At 40.8% G+C, this 25,128-nt stretch overlaps 1 protein-coding gene across 3 annotated transcripts in view; it reads right to left on the bottom strand.

Annotated features, from left to right (window-relative positions):
• Positions 1-25,128, bottom strand: part of LOC103037390 (inositol polyphosphate-5-phosphatase A) — a 210,562-nt gene that overhangs the window by 41,602 nt on the left and 143,832 nt on the right. For all 3 annotated transcript variants that reach the window (XM_022684630.2, XM_022684631.2, XM_049481646.1), the window contains one exon: positions 15,960-16,044. In XM_022684630.2, the coding sequence (XP_022540351.2) occupies positions 15,960-16,044 (85 nt within the window). The remainder of the gene's footprint in view (positions 1-15,959; positions 16,045-25,128) is intronic.

Genomic DNA, 25,128 nt, shown 5'->3' with positions numbered 1-25,128 from the left:
AATGCAAAAAGCCCAAGAAACTTTCTAATAATGTCAATTATGATGTTCCTTATTTGACTGAGTATTAGACATACAGTGTGGAGTGTGGTTTATCAGTGCAGATATACAGTAAATGGACAAGCATCAATTATGCAGAAAAAGCAACTATTCCCTAAAGAAAAGGACCAGAAGAGCCGAGACTCCACACAGCTTTTCTGAAGCACAATTAAATGGAGCATGTCTGAAAGCGTTAATGCTCCAACAATCCTCGTTAAAGTTAACTGTTTTGTTGGACTGGACAATGATCCATGCATCCCCTCCTCTCAGATGGCAATGATGGTGGCAATCTGGGTCTCAATAAGAGTACAGTCTGAAAGGACAGCGCACAATGCTGTCCAGCGCACAAAGGCCTGTGATTCATTCCCAGCAACACCCTTTAATTTGTTTGCACCATTTCATTTAAATGATGCTCTCCAATCCTGCTGGGGGATCTAGCTCAGGAAGAGGAGGGGGTGGAGCAGAGAGAAAGAGAGAGAGAGAGAGAGAGAGAGAGAGAGTTGGAGAAGAGAGGGAGAGGTTGAGCGCAGTCTGGGCCTGGTGTTCGGCGATGTGCTAGGCAACCATCCTGTGGGTGGGCTTTGTGCTTCGTTTTTTTAACCAATTTTTCATGCCCATCCCTCTTGATGTGACCCCACTGTGAGTCTTTTATGGAGCTGACAGGCCAGTGCAGGGGAACATGCTGCCCTTCTGATAGCATGAAATCAGGAACAAAAGCCCCCTCCAGGACAGAGGGGTGCGAAGCTGAGTGTAGCCCCCGCCTGCCTCTAGCTCACTGGATCCGTGGCTCTATCTGCTGCCCTGACTCTACCTCTCCTCTGTCACTCTAAACAGCTGGGAGCTCAGGCCTGTGCCTCAGTTTTCCGCCTTGCCTAAGACAAAAGCTCCAGCTCCTCCTCAAAGTGTCTGACAATATGGCCACCACAGTAAATCAGGAGAGACTTTACAGAGGAGAAGTCATGAATTGCCAATGTGCCACTTAATGGGATCAGTTAAATATGATGGGCTGGTTGTGGGAGGCTTGTGAAAGGCAGAAGAGGCTGTGCTTAATGTCAGTCAGCCAGACCAGACAAGCTAACAGTGGGCAGATCTGTCTCTATAAGACTCAGAAGTGTAGTGGAGGAGTGTGAGTGTGGTGGGGATTTCACTCTTATCCCAAATCAAATCAATCAGGCAAGACATTTGGTGTTTATTTAGTTTCACACTAAAGCTACAAGCTAATGTAGTAATGCTAACACGTAATGCAAGTTTACACCGCACTAATCAGCACTGAGCAAACTGGACCATTTAAATAGTCAGAGACTTTTCCTTTAAAAAAATGTTCAGGGGGTAATCTCAAAATCTTGCTTATGTGGTCTTAATGGAGAGATATAGTTAACAGGAGCACAGAGATAAACAGCATCAGGCATGTTAAGTAAAAACATCATAAGCTTAGTTCATATTATGTACCTGACAGCTCTCATCATGAGACTGTATTAAAAATATCATAAGATTATTTGACTTATAGTGAATTGTGTGATATGCATCAAAACTGTCAAGAGGACAACAGGTCCGTTTGGTTTTATATTTTTTCCTTTATGATAATACCTCAAAGCAGAGCAGAGTAGAATATCTTAATCAGGTTAAAAGTTTCAGGCAGAGCTTTGGCATTATAACTGAGAAGAGGAGGAAGGGGTAAGAGAATCATTTATTACATTTTATATATTTCTAAGCATAAATAGAATGTTGTTGTTTTTTTTACTTCTGAACAGACATCCTGTTCACACTGATAAATTGCTAATTTATAACTAGTCTACTTGAAGGGAATTGGGGCAGAACTCAATAAAATTCAATACAATTATTCTAAATCTAAATTTCCCATAATAATCTACAATTTATTTTTTTAAAGAGCATCCATTTTTACATACATCAATATATGTTAGTATATTATATGTTAGTATACAAGTTTACCAAAGTTGAATAAAAAAAGACAATACTCTTTGCTATCTTATACCCTGTCAACTGTCTATTTTCACTCCTTTTGCCTGCACCATTAAAATAGTATCTGTCCAAGTATGCTCAGGTAAATTTCTGTCAGTCAGTTGTCAACTTTTAACTGAACAATAAACAGAATAAAAAATAAAATAACATTGCTGTTCCCTTAAATGAGCTGCTGGCATATCTTCACAGCTTTAACACGCAGGTGAGTATCCTCTGCTGAGAAGCACAAATAATAACCTAACCTGATTGGCTGCTCCGCAGTGTGTGTGTGTGTGTGTGCTGAAGTAGAGACATGTAAAAAACGCTGCTGTAAAACTCACTCTTTCGGTTCTAATTCAGGAACCATGCATCCTATAGTAAGATGGTTCCGTAATCCTGAGAGTTAGACGGTTGGAATGATGTATAACATGTCCACATTGGTTCAAATATGGACGTACGAAAAACGCAAATATGAAAATTATGATGAATATTTCTAACAAAAAAGCATATCTCACTCTAAATGTTTCTTTTCTGAAAGGAAATACAGATAAATATGCTAGTTAACTGAAAAGCAGATATTTTAAGCTTTAAATTGGCATATTGGGTGTCTATATTGAACCTATAATTATTCATAAACACAGCCATATATTAATTATAATATTTTTCTGGCCCGCCGGCAGTTAAGACTGTTACTCAGGCAAGTATAAATATTTAGATGGTTATTTAGGTAGATGGCTCGTGTATTCAGATCTGTATTGTGTAAACTGATATAGGAGTTGTAAAGTTACTAACCAGGAGATGGTGGACGGCAGTATTTCTGATCCATAGCGTTAGCGTTCGGCTAGGTTAGCGTTAGGCTCGATTAGAGTTAGCATTCCGCTCGGTTAGCGTTCGGCTCAGTTAGCGTTCGGCTCAGTTAGCGTTCGGCTAGGTTAGCGTTAGGCTCGATTAGAGTTAGCGTTCCGCTCGGTTAGCGTTCGGCTCGGTTTGCAGGTTACTTAGGTTTGGTTGTTTAGTTTTCTGTTTGAGTAGAAAGGCACCCTGCTGCAGTAGCAGCTCTTGCTATGCTGCTCCATTTTGTCTGTACGTTCTACCCGCGCTGTTTACCCTGCTATTTTTTACTTCCGCATTCCAAACCTGGAAATGGTATCAGCCGATACCACTGCCGATACCTATACTGTGTGTCAGTATCGGCAACCCTACTATAGATAATTTAATCTATACTATAATCTACGCATTATAGATCGCTAAATTAGGGTGCAATGTCTGAGAAATACACAAACTTCTTAAGATTTACACTACTATCAATCATGCTCATTAACATACCACTTGACATGAAAGCACAATAATTTTCTCACAGGCTCCGGCAGCCAAGACCATAAAGGTCAGGAAAAGTGTTAACTGGAGAAGCACATAGATAAAAGCTCTCAGTCTCATTTATGACCCTCCGGCCTCCTTGCAATAACAATCCCTGCGCCTCCGTGCCCACGCCATCAAATTCCATTAGAAACCCTCACATTATATTGCTCTCTACACACCACACAGGGCCACTGCACTGGTCAAAAATAGACAGACGACCATCCCACAAGCGGCCCACTATTCCACCCGCAACAAAGAGCTCTTTCTCTGCCCGCAGGCCTCTGCTGCCGCTTGGCGAAAGCAAGAGAAAAAGAGAGAAAGAGAGAGAGAGAAATAAAGAGAGAACACAGCTTCTTCCTAAACTCACTCTGCCCTCCTGCTAGTCCGACTATCACCAGCTATTTGAGAAAGATGGTGCAGGAAGGGATGGAGGAGAGACAGTGAACCCAGTGGAGAGTGAAAAGGACATGATGGTCCTGCTGAAAGGACAGAGGAGTTCATACACTTCATCATCAGTTCTGGAGGAACAGCAGTGAATGAATGTGCCGCCAGATTGATACAGAGGATTCTATTTTTTTTTTACAAATTAAACCAGGTATCTTTTTTATTTGCAATTTGTTATACTCACCGAAGTGTATCGAACATCTGATAGCATTCCCACTCCCCCCAACTACAGATAAGTGTATGCATGTGTGAAATTCAGCCTTTGGAACATTTGGTAATGGATGAAAAGCATCAAATGCAGAAAGACGAGTTTACCACACCTGAATGCTTCTGAATGTATAAGTAAGAAATGCACGGTGGGGGTTTCTCAATTCTGAATGGACTGTGGTTATCTCCATTACTCTGGCTTCCTAACCTACTGTAACTGTGGCAAACAAGCTGGTCCTGTTTTGATTAGATTTTTTTTTGGCTTAGTTCAGTTTTTGGGCAAAACTTTTCCTGAGCTCAGGAAAATCAAGTTTGAGCACTGTGATCTGTGCTCTGATGCAGTGTTTGCTGGGTACAGCAGGACAGAATTCAGACTGACTAACAAACCTGAGAAAAACATACCAACAACAGACAACAAAAAATGTGAAAGGCATAGAATAATAGTGTGGAATTCCTTGTCATATAAATAGTTTATATAAAACATACTTGAGTGGAGTTTGATGTGAATGTAATATATAGAAAGGCTCGATATGAATTTACATACTGCAGAAAATCTCAGACTAAGCTAAAATACTCATCAACCGAACCTACATGTGCTTTTCTTCAGTATTAATTAATTACAAATAGTAAATTAATAAATAAATACATAGATAATGTATTACATATTTTCTAAAGGTTTTTTGGTTACTATGTTTGCATTTGCTTTGCATGTACTTTTCCTGATATGAAAACTTCAGGTCAGAAGTTTCTCCAAACTCCAAACTTACAAATATTTCTCCCACAGTGTCTCTGTAACTATTTCATAGAGACATTTTTCCCCACTCAATTACAATGGATTTAGAAAAACTAAGGGAAGATTTCCTGAATCATTATTTAACTCATTGACTCAGAGCACACAGTGAAATATTCTTATCTAGAAACTTTTAGATAAATGCCTGACCAGTGGCTTAGTCACAGTAACAGACTTTTAATATGGCACAAACTGCCTCTAGTGGTTGCAGTAGCTTGCTTATGCAGCTATGTCTCTGTGTCCTTATCTCATGCATCATTAAAGACACCATGAAATATATACATATATATATATATACATATATATATATATATATATATATATATATGTATATATATATATATATATGTATATATATATATATATATTTTTTTTTTTGTACAATTTTACTTTTTATGGAGAGCATTAAATAAATGATGTTCTTCAAATATAATTTTTATAATATTTTTATTTCGATTGACTATTATCTCTGATCAAAAATTGAGCATTCAGAACTCATTTCATTCTCATACGATTTAGCTTTTTGTTTCAATTCAGAAAAATCATGCTTTCTCATCTGTAACAGTCTCTGACTAATTATTTTAAATGCATGTATTACTGTGAAAGCTGTCTGATCTTTAAATGAAAGCCGGCCAATCAAAGAGCTCACTCACTGGCTGAGTGGGTTCATATGGGCTGGCGCTCTATAAAGTTGCACCATGCAGTCATAGGAAGCTCTTGGGGGGTGTGTGTGAGCGAGAGTGTGTGTGTGTGTGTGTGTGTGTGTGTGTTTGTGACAGAGGCCGCAGTGGCGTCCAGTGCCAGGCGCCCCCCTCGCCCCCATCGCCCGCCTGTGGAGCCCGGCACAATAGGGCCAGGCCCCAGGAGCGCTCGAGCAGCCTGCTGGGGACCAGGCTCCAAGAGGAACAGAGGCCAGTAGTTGTTCTTCATTCTCTCTGCTTTTTAATTACGTCCCGATCAAAGCCGACACACTCTTCTGCGCTCTGTGTAGCGCTCTTTGTGTTAGTATTATTAAATGGAGAGAGGGGAAGGGATGGAGTGGGAGGGAAACAGGGAGGCAGAGAGAGAGAGATAGCGAGAGAGAAAGAAAAGCGCTTGTTTACTGCTAATGTTCTCTGTGTATTAGCTGAGGTTATCAGAGAGATCATGTGAGTTTATCTGGATTGATGCTGTTTCATGGACATGATAAGGTGATGAGCAAAAGTGAAAACAAGGACTTCCTTTAGTAACTTAAGATCTCAAAAATAAGCAACACTCAATAGTCTAGTAGATTTATTTAGTAAAATGTTATTTTAACAATCAGGGCAACAGATGAGGGAATAATATTTTTTGTGCATATATTACTGTAATTTATTCTATTTATATTCTATTTATATTTTGAATGTAACTTAGAATAGAAAAAAGCTGTATGTCACTAAATGAAACAACACAACTTCTATTAGGAAGATTTTGTTTAAAAAAGCGCTAAATAAATAAAATATCAAGTTAGATAACGAAAAAAATATTATTGGAAAAAGTGTTTGAATTGTAGTATGAAGCTCATAATCAGTAACTGTAGCGTCTCTTTTTCAAAACATTGCTGTCACACAAAAATCACGTCTCTCAAAAATGATAACTTTCCAAGAGAAAACAAAACAGATAGAAATAATATATATTTTGTGTGTACCTTTTTACTGCCAAATGATTTTGCCAATTTATGTAATGCGTACACTGTAAAGACCAATAGTCAGATACTGAATAAATTTATATCATGATTAATATTTTGATGTTAAATTATTATTCAGCCCTAAAAACCAAACTGGTCCCAAACCAAAAAATCAACAGCAGTGTGATATTTTGGCATTGGGCAGATATATTCTGCCTTTTTAAGATCGTACAGCTGTACAGTGTAAACTCCTTTTATAGTGATTAATATAAGTGGAAATTTCATATAATGATGATGTTATGGAATGATTGAAGATGAAGTTAAAAATATATTAAATATATTGTTGTTGTATCACAAAAAAATGCTTTTCATTTCCTTAAATGCTTTTCGTTTCCTCAAATTTGTCTCATAAGCTTTATTTACAAAACAAATTATCTTGATTAAGGAGTATTAATTACTTGACAGCCCAACAAAATAAAATTCTATATAACATCTTACTGCTCCTAACAAACAGATTTAAGGAAGTGTAAAGAAATTTAAGAGCAAAGTGGTGCGGATTTAAGGCCTGAAATTACTGCTAAATACTTGAATAAATCAGAGATCAGTAGAACATTATCATAAGTTAGAATTGCTCACTTATAAAAACATGAAGGAATGATATTGTATTGTGTCTGTGGTTGTGTGTGTGTGTGTCTCAATTGCTAGTTTATTAGATGTGGATGAGGGTCACTATCTCTGGTGTCGAGAGTCTCGTAGAACAGAGGGCCGATCAGTGCACGCCCACTGACTAATGGATGGATGCGTCCCAAAATTAATTAGCCTGACTAATGTAGTGTACACTTAATTCCGCTGCCTGTCTTTTGATTTATGGCAGGACGTGCGCACAAACGCAGCGTGAAATGGAGCCTTATTGTGTGAGGAAGATCTCAGCAGTAAACACGGCTCTGCCCCCTCTCACAACAGTGCACCAGCAGCAGACGCCACCCCAAGCGCCTGCCAAGCACCATGTAAACACGTGCAGATGGACACACACTCGCACCCACACCCACACACCCACACCCACACACAAAAACTACCCATACATACACAAATCTATACTAAAAACAATTCACAGCAAAACCAGCTACACAACATTAACAAAAAGAGTTTCACTCTCACTTTTACACACACACACACAATTTATACACACGCACACTTCTCCTCTCTGGCTCCAAAAACAAACAGGGACAGAGTTGACTTTGGCATCAGAAGAGCGCTGTAAACCTCTTCAAACGGTGAAAAATGAAATCTTTATTACCCATGCCTGTCATTAAGCAGCAGTTTACAGCCCTCATTTGGAGAGGCCGATTGTACACAGCCCCACCTTTAATTTCATGCTGCTCAGCCCACATAACGGCTGGGACAAAAGCAGGAAAGATTGATGTGTGAGAGGGGTTTCTTCCTGCGCTCCCTCTTTGCTGCAGATAGGGGGCGCTGGGCCTGAAATTCCAGCCCTCTCCTGAGAGTCTGTCCCTTCAAATCACTGGTGTAATGACAGCAGCCCGCGAAAGCAGCGGATAAACTCCAATTAAAACAAGCACAAGTTATGTCACGGGGACAGTAGATCAAGTCAGTAATTAACCTTCCCGCCGGCCTCTATCAATCCTCAAATTGGAACGGCCCGTGCGGACCAAGCCATTTTTGCAGAAATTAAATTTACATTCTATTAAGTTTAATTAGGAGAGATTTTAAATATACTGGCGAGCAGGTGCCCGGCCGGCGCTCTGTCACTGCGCACACTGATTCACTACCGCCGACAACCCGGGGTCCCCGCCAATCCCAGCATGCACTTCTGCTACTCTGCTACAGCCGGAACACAGAACACCAGCACACAGCAGGACACTGACCATTATTGGACAATGACACTAAGCCTTTATGTGTGCACACAGTTCACATTATTTTTAATAGAATATCATATTACTATTAAGGACAGTATCATTATTATGGACAGTCACTTTAAGAGCACACAAAAAATAAACTGCATTATTCTGCAAATACTGATGCTACTGATAACACTGCATATTCAGATATGTGTGTTTATTTCAGTTTGACTTCTTCCTCTCAGATTCTTCTTTACATAAAAAATGTAAATAGCCCTTATACACACAGCCAGGGGTCTGAAAACACTGAACATAGACAAAAGAGCACCCTTTACTGCTCAGATTCTACTGAGGGGGACACAGGGTCAGCACACCTGTGTTAAGAGCAGGTCTAGCTCTTTTTCATCATTAACACCTAAAAGCCCTTTTCCTGTTCTTCTCTCCTCCCATCCAACATGTCTATCTGTTACATAATGAGAGCTGTATGAGAAAGAGTGATTCAGAGAATGAATAAAACAGAACAAGTGTGGGAAATATAGAGAAGGAGGGGTAGAAAGAAAAAGTAAGATCTACAGTGTGAGCATAAACACACTAGAAAGTACAAGCATTCAGAGGCCCTGCTGAAGTCACCTCACTAATACTGTAATCCTTTAGCACAATCAGTTCCTCATAGCAATGTTCCAAAATCAAGTAGAAAGATTCTGTAGAAAGTAGAGACAGTCCACTATAAGCAGGGCAGCATCTTGGGCACCCACCCAAGATGGCGGCGCGTTAACACGCAGCGGCCGCTCCGGGTCCGTTAAATGGTGCTTTTGTGTTACTATTTGTCGTTTTTTCCGTTTATTTCCTGCAAATATGTGCATCGGAACACCCGTGCACATGTTCTACCACCGCCACCCTACCACCCTGCTACAGTGGAGAAATCAGCCAGAAAACACGCTACCGGACGAGGTTCTGCAGACGCTACTTGAGCTTAGCCTGCTAAGAGACCCAGGCCGCCAGCCCGCGGTGTTTCCTGACGCCGGAGCCCAGCGGAAGTGCCATCGCAAGCGCTGCGAGCGTAAGCGTAAGCGCGGAAAGAGAGCCGGGATCCGCGCGAGGCTACAGGCTAGTCCTAGCCGGCCGGCTATACCATCGCTCTTTCTGGCAAACGTCTGTTAACTTGACAATAAACTGGACTACACCCGACTCCAGCGAACAACCCAGCGTGAGTTCAGAGACTGCTGTGTTTTGTTTTTTGTGGAATCGTGGCTGAACGACAACATTCCGGACAGCGCCATTCAGCTAGCCGGGCTAACCGCGTTCAGAGTGGATAGGAGCGCGGCTCTATCCGGGAAGACCCGCGGTGGAGGCGTGTGTGTTTACATCAACACGGAATGGTGTAACAACGCTGTGACTGTCGCCAAACACTGCTCTCCGCTGGTGGAGTTCCTGATAGTCAAGTGCAGGCCTTTTTATTTAGTACGGGAGTTCTCCGCCGTGCTAATAGCTGCTGTCTACATCCCACCCAGCGCTAGCATTGGTGCTAATGCTAAAGAGGCTCTGTGTGAACTCTATCGGTTTATCAGCGATCTGCAGAACAAACACCCAGACGGACTGTTTATTATCGCCGGAGATTTCAACCACGCAAATCTCAAGTCAGTGCTCCCTAAATTCCATCAACATGTGGACTTTGCAACGAGAGGAGCGAGCGCGCTGGATCTTGTTTACACAAACATCCCCAGCGCGTACCGGGCGGAGCCCCGCCCCCACCTCGCTTTCTCGGACCACGTGTGTTTGGCTGACTCCAACATACACACCACTCATCAGACGCTCCAGACCAGTTCAGAAGCAGGTGAAAACCTGGCCGGCAGGCTCCATCTCTGCCCTTCAGGACTGTTTTGAGTGCACTGCATGGGACATGTTTAGGGAGGCTGCTACTGAAGGCGATTCTGTTGATTTGGAGGAGTATGCAGCATCAGTCACTGGCTACATCAGCAAGTGTATTGATGTCACTGTCTCCAAGACCATCACTACACGCCCAAACCAGAAGCCTTGGATGACTGCTGAGGTACGTGCGCTGCTGAGGACCCGCGACTCCGCCTTCAGAGTGGGTGACAAGGTGGCCCTGAGGAAAGCGAGAGCCGACCTGTCAAGAGCCATCAGAGAGGCAAAGCGCGCACACGCCCAGAGAATCCACAGCCACTTCAAGGACACGGGTGACGCGCGGCGTATGTGGCAGGGCATCCAGGCAATCACCAACTACAGGACAATGCCACCGTCCTGTGAACGTGATGCCTCCCTCCCTGATGCCCTGAACAACTTTTATGCACGGTTTGAGGCACAAAACAAAACGATGGTGAGAAAGACCATGCCCAAGCTGGACGAGCAGGTGTTGTGCCTGACTGCAGTGGATGTGAGGAACACTCTGCGCAGAGTCAACCCACGAAAAGCTGCAGGACCAGACAACATCCCCTGCAGAGTGCTCAGGGAGTGCGCAGACCAGCTGACAGATGTTCTCACGGACATCTTCAACATCTCCCTGTGCAGCGCCACTGTCCCAACGTGCCTGAAGTCCACCACCATCGTTCCCGTGTCGAAGAAGTCCACAGTGTCCTGCCTCAATGACTACCGTCCCGTTGCACTTACACCCATCATCATGAAGTGCTTCGAGAGGCTAGTCATGAGGAACATCAAGACACGACTGCCCTCTTCACTGGACCCCCTGCAGTTTGCGTATCGTCCCAATCGCTCCACGGATGATGCCATCACCACCACCCTTCATCTCTCCCTCACCCACCTGGAGAAGAAGGGCACTTACGTCAGAATGCTGTTTATAGACTTCAGTTCAGCATTCAACACCATCATCCCACAGAAACTCATCAGGAAGCTAAGCTCGCTCGGCCTCAACACCCCCCTCTGCAACTGGATCCTGGACTTTCTGACGGGGAGACCCCAGTCAGTCCGGTTCGGGGGCAGCACCTCCAGCACCATCACACTGAACACTGGGGCCCCCCAGGGCAGTGTCCTGAGTCCTCTGCTGTTCACCCTGCTGACTCATGACTGTGCTGCAAAACACAGTTCTAACAGCTTTATCAAGTTCGCTGATGATACAACCGTGCTGGGTCTCATCACCAAAGGCGACGAGTCAGCATACAGAGAGGAGGTGCAGCGGCTGACAGACTGGTGTACAGTCAACAACCTTCACCTGAATGTGGACAAGATAAAGGAAATGGTTGTTGACTTCAGGAGAGCACAACACACCCACTCTCCACTCAACATCGACAGGTCCTCTGTGTAGATTGTTAAGAGCACCAAGTTCCTTGGTGTCCACTTAGCAGATAACCTCACCTGGACCCTGAACACCAGCTCTACAGCCAAGAAAGCCCAGCAGCGTCTCTACTTCCTCCGGAAGCTGAGAAAGGCCCGTCTCCCTCCACCCATCCTCACACTCTTCTATAGAGGGACCATTGAGAGCATCCTGAGCAGCTGCATCACTGCCTGGTTTGGGACCTGCACCGTCTCTGACCGCAAGACCCTCCAGCGTATTGTGAGGACAGCTGAGAGGATCATCGGCGTCTCTCCCCCCTCCATCACGGACATTTACACCACCCGCAGCATCCGCAAAGCAACCAGCATTGTGAATGACCCCACTCATCCCTCACACGAACTGTTCTCCCTCCTGCCTTCGGGAAGAAGGTACCGCAGCATCCGGTCCAGCACGACCAGATTCTGCAACAGCTTCTACCCCCAAGCCATCAGACTCCTCAACTGCAGAGACTGAACTGATGGTTTTTCTGTACATGCACACACACTCTTACCCCACTTACCCCAGAAAATGGAAAGCATTAAAAACCCTACTACCTCACTGGACTCTATTGCACACTGTGTAATAGAGGTAATTACTACCTCACTGGTCTTTTTTGCACACTTTTTGCACACTGTCTTGTTATTTAGTATTCTTTGTCTGTATTGTGTTGTATTGTCTGTCTGCACTTTTGTACTGTTGCACTATTGTTCTGTCTACACTGTGTTTATGTGCACCATGGTCCTTGGAGGAACGTTGTTTCGTTTCACTGTGTACTCTGTATATAGCTGAAATGACAATAAAAACCACTTTGACTTTGACTTATTATCTATTATTTTAAAATAAACAAAGAATAAGCAGGTTTATTTAAAGTCCTGAAGAATTTGGACCGATAAAAATGCTCCAAAATGACTTTAATTTTAATGACTTTAATGACTTTAATGACAAATAATTTTTATTTGTTCTTTACAATTTATTAATTTTTTTATATTTGTAATCTAGTGTATTATTTAATATCCATATACTGTTCATTATCGTTTTCTTCATTTACTACTGCTACTGACTGTCACTACTTCACTGCACTGTGATGTCAATTATATATCTGCTATTGTCAAGATTTAGCAATACTGTAATCATTAATCATGCCAATAAAGGAACTGAATCTTAAGTGAGAGAGAGTAAGTGATAGTAAGAGTGAGAGAGAAAGCAGGAGAGAGAGCAAGAGAGAGACTGTAGCATTAGGACCCACGTGGCTATACCCTTTGTCCCCAGTGAAAAGCACCGCTAAATGGGGTGAATTGAAGCCAGTTCCCCTCTGTCTGACACAATTACTGGAGTACCCTGTTCACAAGTGTGTGTGTCCGTGTGTGTGTGTGTAAGACAGACAGAGAGAGAGAGAGCGGGAGAAGGGGCTGGCCCCATGCCTCTGGTTACTGATCCTGCCGCATAAGCATGTCAAGAATGTGCCACCTGTATCCAACCACCCACCCACACACACACACACAGCCACAGCATCACATGGGTGTTCTTCCCAGACAAACGCAGGGCATCCTGGGAAAACAGGACATCCTGATAGAGCAGTGCAGAGGTGTGTGAGGGGAGGGGCTGAAGAATTTGACTAATAGAGTTTGATATGCCTTAATAAACATTCTATCTAATGACTTCCATTTAATAATAAATATGCAAAATGAGAATGACAATTTTACAGAAAAAGGAAAAATAAATTCTTAACTTCTAGTAGAAGTCAATGTAAAAACGATTTAAATTTTAAGTGATTCTGGAGCAAATCGCACATGGATATTGTCAAAAAAGAGAACGACAAAAATAGAAATAATAAAGGTTAATGTAAATGGATTTAAATTTCAAGCCATTTTTTAACATTTCTATTGTTCCATTTAATATGGAATTTAGATTTTGAAATAACGTCAAATAAAAAAAATGACAGAAATGGAAATAATGGAAGTAAATGTGAAAAGACTTTAAAATAACTTTACAGCAGTTATATTGGGCCATACTTCAAAGAGTTTGGAATTTTTAACTTATTGGAATAAAGCTAATAAACATTAAAAAAAATTGTTTGTGTGTAGAATAATTTTACACTGTGTAATAAATTTTATATTTAATGTCAATACTTTTATATCTTAAAACATATTTTATTTAAATGTTAATTAACATCTTCGTCAAGACTCCTTTCATTAATCTTATGAAACAAAGATCCTCAGCAATGACTGAGATTTCCCTGAGTAATGACTGCTCTGAGAGCCTCTCTTTTCTTCTATCCAGCTTCTCAATGGCTAGAAATACACATATATACACTATTTATTTATATTTTTCTCAATTCCAATGGACTACTGCATAAAGAGAGAAAAAGTGATAATGACACTTACAAATGACAAATACAAATTTATTTATTATGCTAGTAATAACAATTCTAGGTTGTAAGGCCACCCATGCTTTATGGGATGGACCTGAAAAGAAAGAAGACTGGGAGAATTCGTCAGAGCGAGCAGAGCAGTGCTCCCTGTGGCAGGCTGCCCAAACTGCAGCCGCAGTAAAAGAGAATAGAGGAAGACTATTATCTACTTTACCACACAGGATGAAGTCCTTCCTGCATCATTATAGTTCGGCAATTCAACTGTTCAACAATTGAACAAGAAAACAATTCAGCTATTCAGGAAGCCCTCCATTCGTTCTCCTCCCCCCTTCACTTTAACAGTGAGAACCTCCTCAGCAAGGACAATGACCTGAATCTCTCTCTCTCTTTCTCTCTCACACACACAGGGTCACATATTTGCACACACACACACACACACACACACACACACACACACACACACACACACACAGACACTATTTGTCTATATCTATCTATTACTGTTCAGAACTGTCCTATTATTATAAGCATTACTAAATAAGACTACATCCATTTAAACATAAACAGAGAAACGTGGAGAAAGAAGAGAAGGGAGGAGAACGAGAGATTGAGAGTGAGAACGAGAGCGACAGGGGGTCCTGCACTCATCTGAATGGAGGGCAGACAGTGTCTCAGTGCTGGCGTTGCTGTGGCGTTTTACAACTGTGAGATTTATGACTCATTAATGTGCTCACCACTGCCCCAGCCCAGCTGTGTTTGCTAACCTGCCTGCAAAGTGCATTGTTATGTTATAGGGTTGTTCTCGCTCTCTCTCTCACACACACACATGCATACATGCTTACACACACACTCTCACTCTATGTGCTAATGAGGGGCTATATAACACCTATGTAAGGTGCTGTGTGGAGATCCTTAGTGAGCAGTGGAAGTACTGATTAAGGTGTGATAACATACTTAAATTGACCACACATATGTGAGAGGTGTGTGTTGGGAGTGAGGGCAAGCCAGCAAGCGAGTCAATAAAAGTGTGTTGCGGGGAAGCTGAGGTATGCTGTAGTACAGTGGTTCTCACACTTTTTAGACCATGTACCACCCATGATCAAACTAAGGGGACCAGAGTCCGAACCAAGGTTGATACAGTTTGTACAGTGTATACGTTTAGTCCGATTAGCTGTATAAATTCAGACTGAATGCATTAAAAACTTTCCTGCATCCTGATACCATCAACTGTCAGTTCAGCGAGTTGCCTTTCCAGGTGTTTTACCCAATCAAACTTACTGTGAGTGCACACGTGTCACACAGCATAATAAGTGTAACAGAGTAAAGTCTGATTTTTTTAACATTTCTGTGTATAAATAAAAGTTAATCTACAGTTACAGTAAACATAGGAGTCACAAGCGTAAGCATTTACGATACTTCTGCACCAGTCCTTTCTCTTCTTTTGTCGTTTAATGAGTGATAACATCCGTCAACCAAGGCATCTTAAAAGTGCTTTCATACTGCGAACAAACAGGCCCATGGATTTAACTGATCTTGGTTTGGATATAGTAAAACCCTCTGTTATATGGCTACAGATAACAGAGGGAAATAAAAGGCGTGTAAGGCAATCAGTGGACTACAGTGTCTACAAGGCATCGCCTGAAACCAGAGATTTTTTAGCTATTATTTATAATGCAGAAACCTTTCGGAATTGTGGAGCACCACAGGGTTCTATTGCAGGGCCTATAATAATAATGAATTTATTAGGGCTTACATACAGAGTCTATTGGCTTAAAAAATAAACAGAAACATTTGTAAAAATAAAAAATCTGTATTGGAAAACTAAAGAATGTAATTATTAATATTTGTGTATGTGTATGTATGCATAAATATCTCTGAGGTCATCTGGTATACAACCCTGGGATGCTTCTGTGTACAGTTTGAGAACCACATCTGTAGTAGATTAATTCAGATGTATAAATTAAATCAGGTTATGGTAATTAACATATGCAAATTCTCACCTCTATAACTTGCTTTGAGTCCAGCCTGAAGTTAAAATCGCCAAATAGAAAATATGGCACCCTCTCGTAACGCTGGTCTGTGATCCTGCAGAAAAAAAGAGAGAGGGACATAGAGGCCATCAGCAGGAGGAAGAAAGACCCCCCATTGAACACCTAATCAGACTTGATTTTAACAGCTGGTTTTAAAGAGCACGGTGATTGCGGAGGCAATAGCACCACCTAGTGGTGAAGTCAGTCCCAATCTGAATGTTTAGACTGAGTGACAGTTGAGTGTCAGCTAATTGGAATAGGCTCTCACACACACACTCAGATCTGCAGCTGTGTGTATGTCTGTGCATGCGCCTGCGTTTGATCCAGCACACCCTACACCCTTCAGAGGATTCATGGAGTCCGGAACTCCAAGAAGTCATGGACCAGCTCCAAAGAGCAGCACAGCATCTCCCCTCTGTCCTCTCTGAAAAACACCCCTAAAATGAGAAATAATTAACTCCCCATAGCTAATCATTTATTTTGTATGAGAGAGAGAGAGAGAGAGAGAGAAAGTGTGCGGGAGGAGAGAGAGTTAGTTGCAGGGTGTCTTCCCGCTGGATTAATGGGGGAGGATTCTATGGTGGCTAATCACTGGGATAAATCTCCTCCTGCTCTCACTGCCTGATAACGCTGTATTTATGAGGATGTAAAAGACGGCTCTCTGCCTCTGGCAGCTCTGCACTCCAACACCATGCTGGAAACTATCACTGCAATTAAAGGGGCCATATCGTCAAAAAGAACTGATTTCTTACCATCTTTAAAAACTTAACTATGCTGCTAAAGTGTGCTTAATTCTGAGGCAAAATAACAGGGTTGTATATAGTACTGGAGCTTTTTTCCCCTCCAACCAAAGTTACTAACTCTTCTTATTTATACATCAAAAAACTAAAATACTTTAATAATAAAATAAAAAGGAGGTGAGAATATCAATGAAAAAGATGATGGCTGTTTTGCTCCATAAAACAATCATAAGTAGTTCCTTATTGGAAAACTATATACATTTAAATAAATAAAAAGCATGGATCCTTTATACTAGGGGTGGGCAATGTTATATCGTATACAATATATCGTGACACAGAAATATCATGATATTAAAAATTCATATTGTGATAGTAGGGATGGTTTGTCTTAAAAGTAGTCCATTATTTACTGTGAAGTGTTTTTATTGTATAATTGTTTTAGTTTATATGCATTAAAAAATATTCTGCAATATTTTTTGCTGCATTATATTATTTTATGCTATATTATTTATTTTGTCACATTATGATTATACTGTTATACTATTATACTATATTCCTGAAATTAATGAATTATTTTTCTGTTTTCCTAAAATACCCTGAAATATCGTGATATTATTTTAGAGCCATATCGCCCACCCTTACTTTATACATTATTTACATAATTAGTACTCATCTATCTATTATTATGTCTTTTATTCACTTCAGCCAAATTCAGTACCATTTTAAATTTAATCTGTGTAATCATTGAAATTTCTAATTTACAGAACAATGAAATACATATAACACACACATATTACACAATACTTTTTGCAGTGACTAACACCAGAGTGATTGTACAGATTGTATCATACCACTGTTAACCAAACATTGTCAAATATAATACTAATGTATTAATTTGTTTTCTTAGGCAACATTTTGACTTATCAACTTCCATAAACCTCATTATTGATGACTAATAGAACAAATGCTAAGTAATGGCTGCAGCCTTGTTCTACAGGTGTGGGTGGATAAATCTCATTCATCAGGGCAGGGTGACGGCAGCATTTGACATTTCGCATTTCTTCACTTCTTCTAAATCTGGGAATCAGTTTAGCAGAATCACAGGAAGACAGGATTAGGTTTAGGAGAGAAAACTTGTCAGCTATAAGCTTGAAGGCTGACCTCAAAAGTAAAGAATGCTCTCATTTCTAAGGAGAAACAGGACTCTTAAAACTGTGAGACTTTCAATATATCAGATGTATTCAATTTATTAAGACAACATGTATGTAAAATTTTTTGTCTTACCACTTTTACATCTTACCACTTTTACATCTTACCACATGTAAAATGTGCCATTTACAATGTCATGTCAAGCCACGACCCAACCTTTTCAATAGCACGGGACAAAGGGGAATGCAGAACTATTTTCTGATTGGCTGGAAGGCACATATCAACAGTGACAGCTCCTCCCCTCCTAATCTAATGAGTGACAACTGCTCCTCGACTCACTTTAAAAGCACACTCACTGCATCATATGGTCTGTAGCTAAGGCAATACTGTGGAGGATGGAGGTTCTTGCTCCCTCTCTCTCTCCATCTCTCTCCCCATCTCTCTCCCCATCTCTCTCCCCATCTCTCTCCCCATCTCTCTCTCTCTCAGCACAGGCCAAACAGCAAACAAAGGCATTTATTAGATTATCCAGAAAACAGAAAAGAGCGTTTAGGGTTCTTTTATTCCACTCTTATTACTTAATGCAGTTGTGTTTTTTACAAACAAGCTGGTTGTTAAAGTTGAAGGTTGCATGGATTCCAGTCAATATCAGCAGATTCTTGTGAACAATTTTTTAAGAATCAGTGACAAAGTTGAAGTTGCGACAGGGCTGGATACTTCAACAAGACAATGACTCTAAACACTGCTCAATCCACTACGATATTCATGCAGAGTACAACGTACAGACAAGTACAACATTCTGAAATGGCCATCTCAGTCCCCAGATCTGAATAATTATTGTGATTTAAAGCGGGCTGTTCATGCTCAGAAACCATCAAACCTGAATGAACTGGAAATGTTCTGTAAAGAAGAATGGTCCAAAATATCTTCAACCAGAAGCCATCTAGTAAATATTTATGTATTTTTTCTGTTGGAGTGCTCAAATTTATGCACCAGCCTAATTTAGTTTTAAGAATTGTTGCACACTTTCTTTAAATCCTATAAACCTCATTTCCCCTATTAAATATTAATGTGTTCTTCTGCTAATATATTTTTAACTAAAACTGCTGATCAGGGGTGCCCGAACCTTTTTATGCCACTGTAAATAAAATGTTTCTATATATACACAATATATAAGAGAAAAAAAATCACTTAGTTCCCCAACTGGAGTTAATACTGGAGTGGAAGGGTCTACACTACTATATAACAATCAGAAGTAGACTAAATAAACCACAGGCACAAATCTCTGCATGCAAATTATTCATTAAAAAAGTGCAGAGTACCGACCATAAAAGTAGTTCATATCTAACTGGCGTACATAACTCTTCCGCTCTCTCCTTTTCTCTCTCACTATATTTGCACAAATGTAGAAGTGTTGACAGAGAGCATGTGGTGTGTGTGGGGACAGCATGCACTAGCAGGCTAGATAACCCCACTGACTGGGCTCTGTGTCATCTGAGCTTATGACCCCACACCCCACTCAGTCATACATAGCAGTGCAGTGCCAAAGCAAGAGAGGGAGCCAGAGAGAGAGAGAGAGAGAGAGAGAGAGAGAGAGAGAGAGACACATACACAGAGCGATTAAGCTGTATATGAGCACTCTTTCCCTCTCTCTCTCTTTCCCTCTCTCTCTCACTGTGCTGGTGTGTGATGGGGGAGTGGGACTACCTTTATCCCGCTAACAGCCATGTCTAATGCGACAGGCCGGAGTGTTTTGTCCTCAGCTCTAGGTATGACTGGAGGGTCAGAAGGTAATGCTGTGTTTGCGTGGCCCTCTGCTAAAGCTCTGGCTCTGACCCCAGCTAACAGCGCTTGACTTTTAGCCCCGATCCCTGGGGGCCCCCCACACGACCCACGCATTAGGCACACAGTGCTGGGTGTGAATGGGCTGTGAGGTGGGGGGTCCTGGAGGCAATTCATGACCCCCACTCTTCCCAAACCCCACATTAACTGCATCATCAGGCTTTAGTCGGGCAGACTTTACCAGTGTCACAAACACACTGACAGACAAACACAGACACACACACACACACACACACACACACACACACACTGAACATCCTATTGGCTTGGCCAAGCCCAGAATCAACCCAAACAGCCTACTTACTTACTGAAGCTGTGCAAAGCCTATAGTTAGGCGTTAATTTATAACCAGTTCCCAATGTTCCCAGGCAAATCCTAGATACACAGCTCAATAGAAATGTTTCTCCCACACACACATACACACACAGTGTGTTCTGAGCATACACATTGTTGTTTTAAACATACACATCACCTATGTTACCTGGCTACTAGTCACTTAAGTATGACAAATATATCGATTGGTATATACATCTACCAATTGTGGTTAAACCTGTATAGGCAAAAACAGTGCCAATAGTGCAACAGCAATACTTTTTTTTTTAAGCTAGAACAGGAATTTGATCTCACAGTAACATTAATAATATTATTAAAGCTATAATAAATCAATATTGATCACTAATTATTAATCAATAATAATTGCAAATCTATTTGAATGTAAGTGATTACAATGAATCACTGATACAAGTCATATCTATATTTAAAGCAATATTTAACCTCAATACATTTAGGTCAAAATTAAAATATAACAAAAATAAATAAATAAATAAAGCAAATGATATTATCAGTTACCTCAAGCTTCTTCTATGGCTTTCAAAATCGTAGCTTTTTTATTTATTTCTAATTTTGTTCTGGTTTAAAAAAAAGTTTCTTACATTAGTTCTTTCACTCTTTCACTTTCTGCACAGAAGGACCCGGCTGTAACTTCCCACAGTGTTATTGTGTCTAGCATACATACTGGACACCAGTCCTGTGCTATGGGGATGCAGGTCAAGCTTCTAGCTCTGCTCTCTCGCTGATTCAGCAGCTATTGTGTCTGATTTTTCAGGGAATGGAGGAGAATGTTAACATTCTGAAGAATGTGATCGCTGCCAGTCATTTCAATACCCCAAACGACCTACGACCTCTGAAAGTGACCACCCTCTAACTTTTTTGTCATCATTAAATTCATCCAATAGCGTCAGACTGTGTGTGTGTGTGTGTGGTGTTTGAAAAGGGGAAGGGATCAGCCAAAGCATAGCGAAAATGACATTTCCTCTAAACACAACAACACATATTCTCTATTCTCTATACTAAACTGACCCACACATTCAGCGGGAGAGATGGGGTCAGAGAGCATCTCTCACTCCCGGTGCTTCATCATGCCTGTGCTGCTCTCATCATGCTAACAAACAGATAAACACAACCAATACAGCACATTCTGACCCATATTTCACTACTACAAATTATTGCACAGGATCCCAGCCACCCTTTAAACCCCTTTTTTATTCTGCTCCCATCAGGGCGTAGATACAGAACATTGGTATGGAAACGGGCACGCTTTGGGAAAAGCTTTGTGCCCTTTGCGATATCCACCCTAAACGAAAGTGCGCGGCGGTGAATTGTTGAACTTACTCACTTTGTTTGGAGTCTACCTGATTATATATGTGTGTTTTGGACTGTATGTGGGGATGGTGGAGGTTGGTGGGGACGGGATGGAATGTTTGTGTTAAGTGTATTTATACATGTATCTGTGTTTCGGAGGCTATGTACTGACAGTGAAAACAATCAATCAATCAATCAATCAATCAATCAATCAATCAATCAATCAATCAATCAATCAATCAATCAATCAATCAATCTATCTATCTATCTATCTATCTATCTATCTATCTATCTATCTATCTATCTATCTATCTATCTATCTATCTATCTATCTATCTATCTATCTATCTATCTATCTATCTATCTATCTATCTATCTATCTATCTATCTATCTATCTATCTATCTATCTACTGCCATACACATCTCTCTATAACAACAAAACAACACCATGATGTAAAAGCTCTGAGCAGAACCAAGAATATAGAATATCCTTATACTTCAGATATGTTTATTTGCACAATATATGGTACAGCTTTTGAAAATAAACTTACTAATTACTCGGTACCTATTATTTATTTAAGAAGAAATATTAATTAAATTCCTACTACTTTAGTATTTACTAACTATTCAGTACCTGCTAATTGTTTAATAAGTTCTAAATTAGTAAGAATTAAATAACTGCTAACTATTAATTATTCGGTACCTAAAAAAAACACTCATCTTCAGACATCTTTAGCACATTTCAATACATGCAATACATTACACAGTTTCTACTTATTATTTAATAAATACAATTTATTCAGCATATATTTAATAAAAAAATACTAAATATGAAATACAGTATTATTTATTCAGAAACTACAACGTATCCCATCTATGTATTAAAACAATTATGGACCACTAAGTGTTGGAGCACAGCTTGTATTAATGTATACCCACTGCTGAGCTAAAGGAGAAAAAATGACAAAGAAAGGAAAGAAAAAAAAACTAGAGAAAGCAGGGATAGTGGGAGTGGCCTGTAGCATAAAACAACCAGAGTATCAGATAATGCTGCGTGTGAATCGTGTTTTAGGCTGGTGTGTGTGTGTGTGTGTGTGAGGGTGTGAGAGATGGAGAGAGAAACTGAGAGAATACAGGGTGGGAAGGGGGTCTGGCTGACTGATTAACCTTTAACCTCTGGGCCTCCCAGGGTGAGGAGGCAGTTCACAAAGTCATTGCTGATCGACATTAATACCACACCAACACACCCGGACCGCCACACTACCCCACTAACAGCCTTCTACCTTCACTAATACCACACCAACACACCCAGACCACCACACCAACATTACCCCACTAACAGCCTTTCACCTTCACTAATACCACACCAACACACCCAGACCACCACACCAACACTACCCCACTAACAGCCTTTCACCTTCACTAATACCACACCAACCGCTTACACACCACCACACCAACATCACTAAAACCCACCAAACGAGCTTACAGCACTACACACACAGAAATGGAGAACAGGTTGAATCAGCTCCCTGCAGACACTGCAGCTATCGGTCTCTTCACATCTAGCAAAACATTAAAAATCAAATCAGTTTAAGAGTGGTGACACGTCAGACACACACTCCGTCTTTCTCTCCTCCACCATCTCCTTCACACACCCTCTCGCACTTTAATCAGCTCATTCACTCAAACAGCTCTCTCTGCAGCTCCTAAAGTCAAGTGCCTGAAAACTCACTTTTCTGCCTCTCTCTCCCTCCCCTTATCTCTGCATCTCTCCCCATTTCTGCCTCTTCCTCCCTTATTCTGCCTCTCACTCTCTGCCTATCCCCCTCTCTCAAATTTCCTCTCAGGTGTTATTTATAGCTGCATTTTAAACTGCTAACAAACAAAAAAATCATTTTGTTTTATTTCCATTTTCTTCCAACTAGGCCTGGCACAAAATATATGCATTTGATTATATACTGGCCAAAATGATGTAATAAGCAATATTATGTTAATTTGACAACCATTTTATGCCATGGATATGTTGACAAAATAATAGCATATTAAATAAATGAGGCTCTTTTAAAGTGCAATACAAAGCTAATATGATATAATCATAAATAATATTCAGTCATGGAATTCACTAAAACATTATGTACAGTTAAATTAAACAATTAAATATGTAAACCGAAATCCCTGTTTTTACACAAAGTTGCTCTATTGGCCCATTTATGTTAACAGGTAACATGGGTACTATCAAGGTCATATGCATACAGTGTACCATTGCATTGATGCAATTATAGAAACAGGCCTATGCCCAACTGTTATATTACCGTTTTCCTTTGTGTTGAGAATTGTGGGTAACCAATGACTGAAAGTAATTCATTAGTTGCATCCTCAAAATCAGTTTGGAACATCCTTTTATAATATAGCAGTAGAGAAGTGCATCCCACCTCAACTGCAGCCTGCATCCCCCCCCCCTTCTCTCTCAGTTACAATCTCTGTTTTTTTTTCTCTCTCTCTTTCTAAATTCCCTCTCAGTTGCTGTCTCTGCCTTTCTCTCTATCTCTCTCTGTCTCTCTTTCTCTGGCCGTTGTTGTTCTGGGAAAAGCCGAAAGGGAAACATTTAGATTGGAGGGCTCTTTGAATTGGCTTGACAGTTGACTGATGACCATCCATAAAGTGACAAAGAATAGCTGTGTGGCAGCCAGAGCAGCCCAGCGCTTCCCCCTGGGAAACTAATTGCCCTGAATTGTTAACGGCAACATTATTTTTCTGCCAATCACTGCATTTCAATGCCCTGAAAATGAGCATGAAACAAGCCTTTTGACTGAACAGAAAAGTTAAATGTCCCCAATGTTGATCAAATTAACTTCAGCCTCCTGACAATGGACTATATTTGTGTGAAAATAATGGAGCGGGACAAAGGATGCCTTTTTGCCCAGATTTCACAGTTGTGATGTAAAACTGTTGTGCCCTGAACCCGAGCAGCTTCTCTGAAAAGAAGAGCAAATGGAGACACATCCACTCGCACAAAGGCTGAGCCTATTGGGAGAGAAGTTATTTGCTTGGACATGAATATCATTGGTGGGAGATTTTTTTTTCCTCTTTCTTTTTTTAGTAATCCAGGTCATAAAAGCAAAGAAAAAAAAATGGTTATGACTAATAGTTCACTAAAACAGATTTGTTTATTTATTTTATATAATAGTTTTAATAGACTTTTTTTTAAGTCTAGTATATTAAGAATATATTTGTATAAGTGTATTTAGGGGAGCACTAGCATCTCTAGCATCTCGAGAGGCTTATTTTACATAGCAGTGCTCGCACCCGGAGAGAAAGACAGAAAATGAGAAGAGAGAAAAAGCATGTAAGCAAGAAAGAGCACAAAAGAGAGAAAACAATGAAAATACGGAGTGAGACCAAATTAGAGAGTAAGAGAGCAAGAGAGAGAGAGAGAGAGAGAGAGAGAGGGAGAGTGCAAAGGAGCAACAAAAAGAGAGAGAGCAAGGGGGAAGAGATGGCGAGAGAGCGAGCACAAGGGAGAGCAAAGACGAAGAGAGCAAAGGAAAATGAGAGACAGTTACAGTGCGAGAGCAGAGAAAGCAAAAGAGTGTACAAATAAGAAAGAAAGCAAGAGTGAAACTGAGTGAAGAGAAATGGTGAGCAAGAGAGAGTGAGCAAGGAAGAAATAGAAGAATATTAGCAAAGTAAGCTAAGGCACAACAAAGACAGCACAAGTGAGAGAGATACAGAGAGAGAGAGAGAGAGAGAGAGACTGCTAGAA

The sequence above is a fragment of the Astyanax mexicanus genome, chromosome 7 (assembly GCF_023375975.1).
Source record: "Astyanax mexicanus isolate ESR-SI-001 chromosome 7, AstMex3_surface, whole genome shotgun sequence".
NCBI lineage: Eukaryota > Metazoa > Chordata > Actinopteri > Characiformes > Acestrorhamphidae > Astyanax > Astyanax mexicanus.
This window is presented reverse-complemented; position numbering and strand designations above follow the sequence as displayed.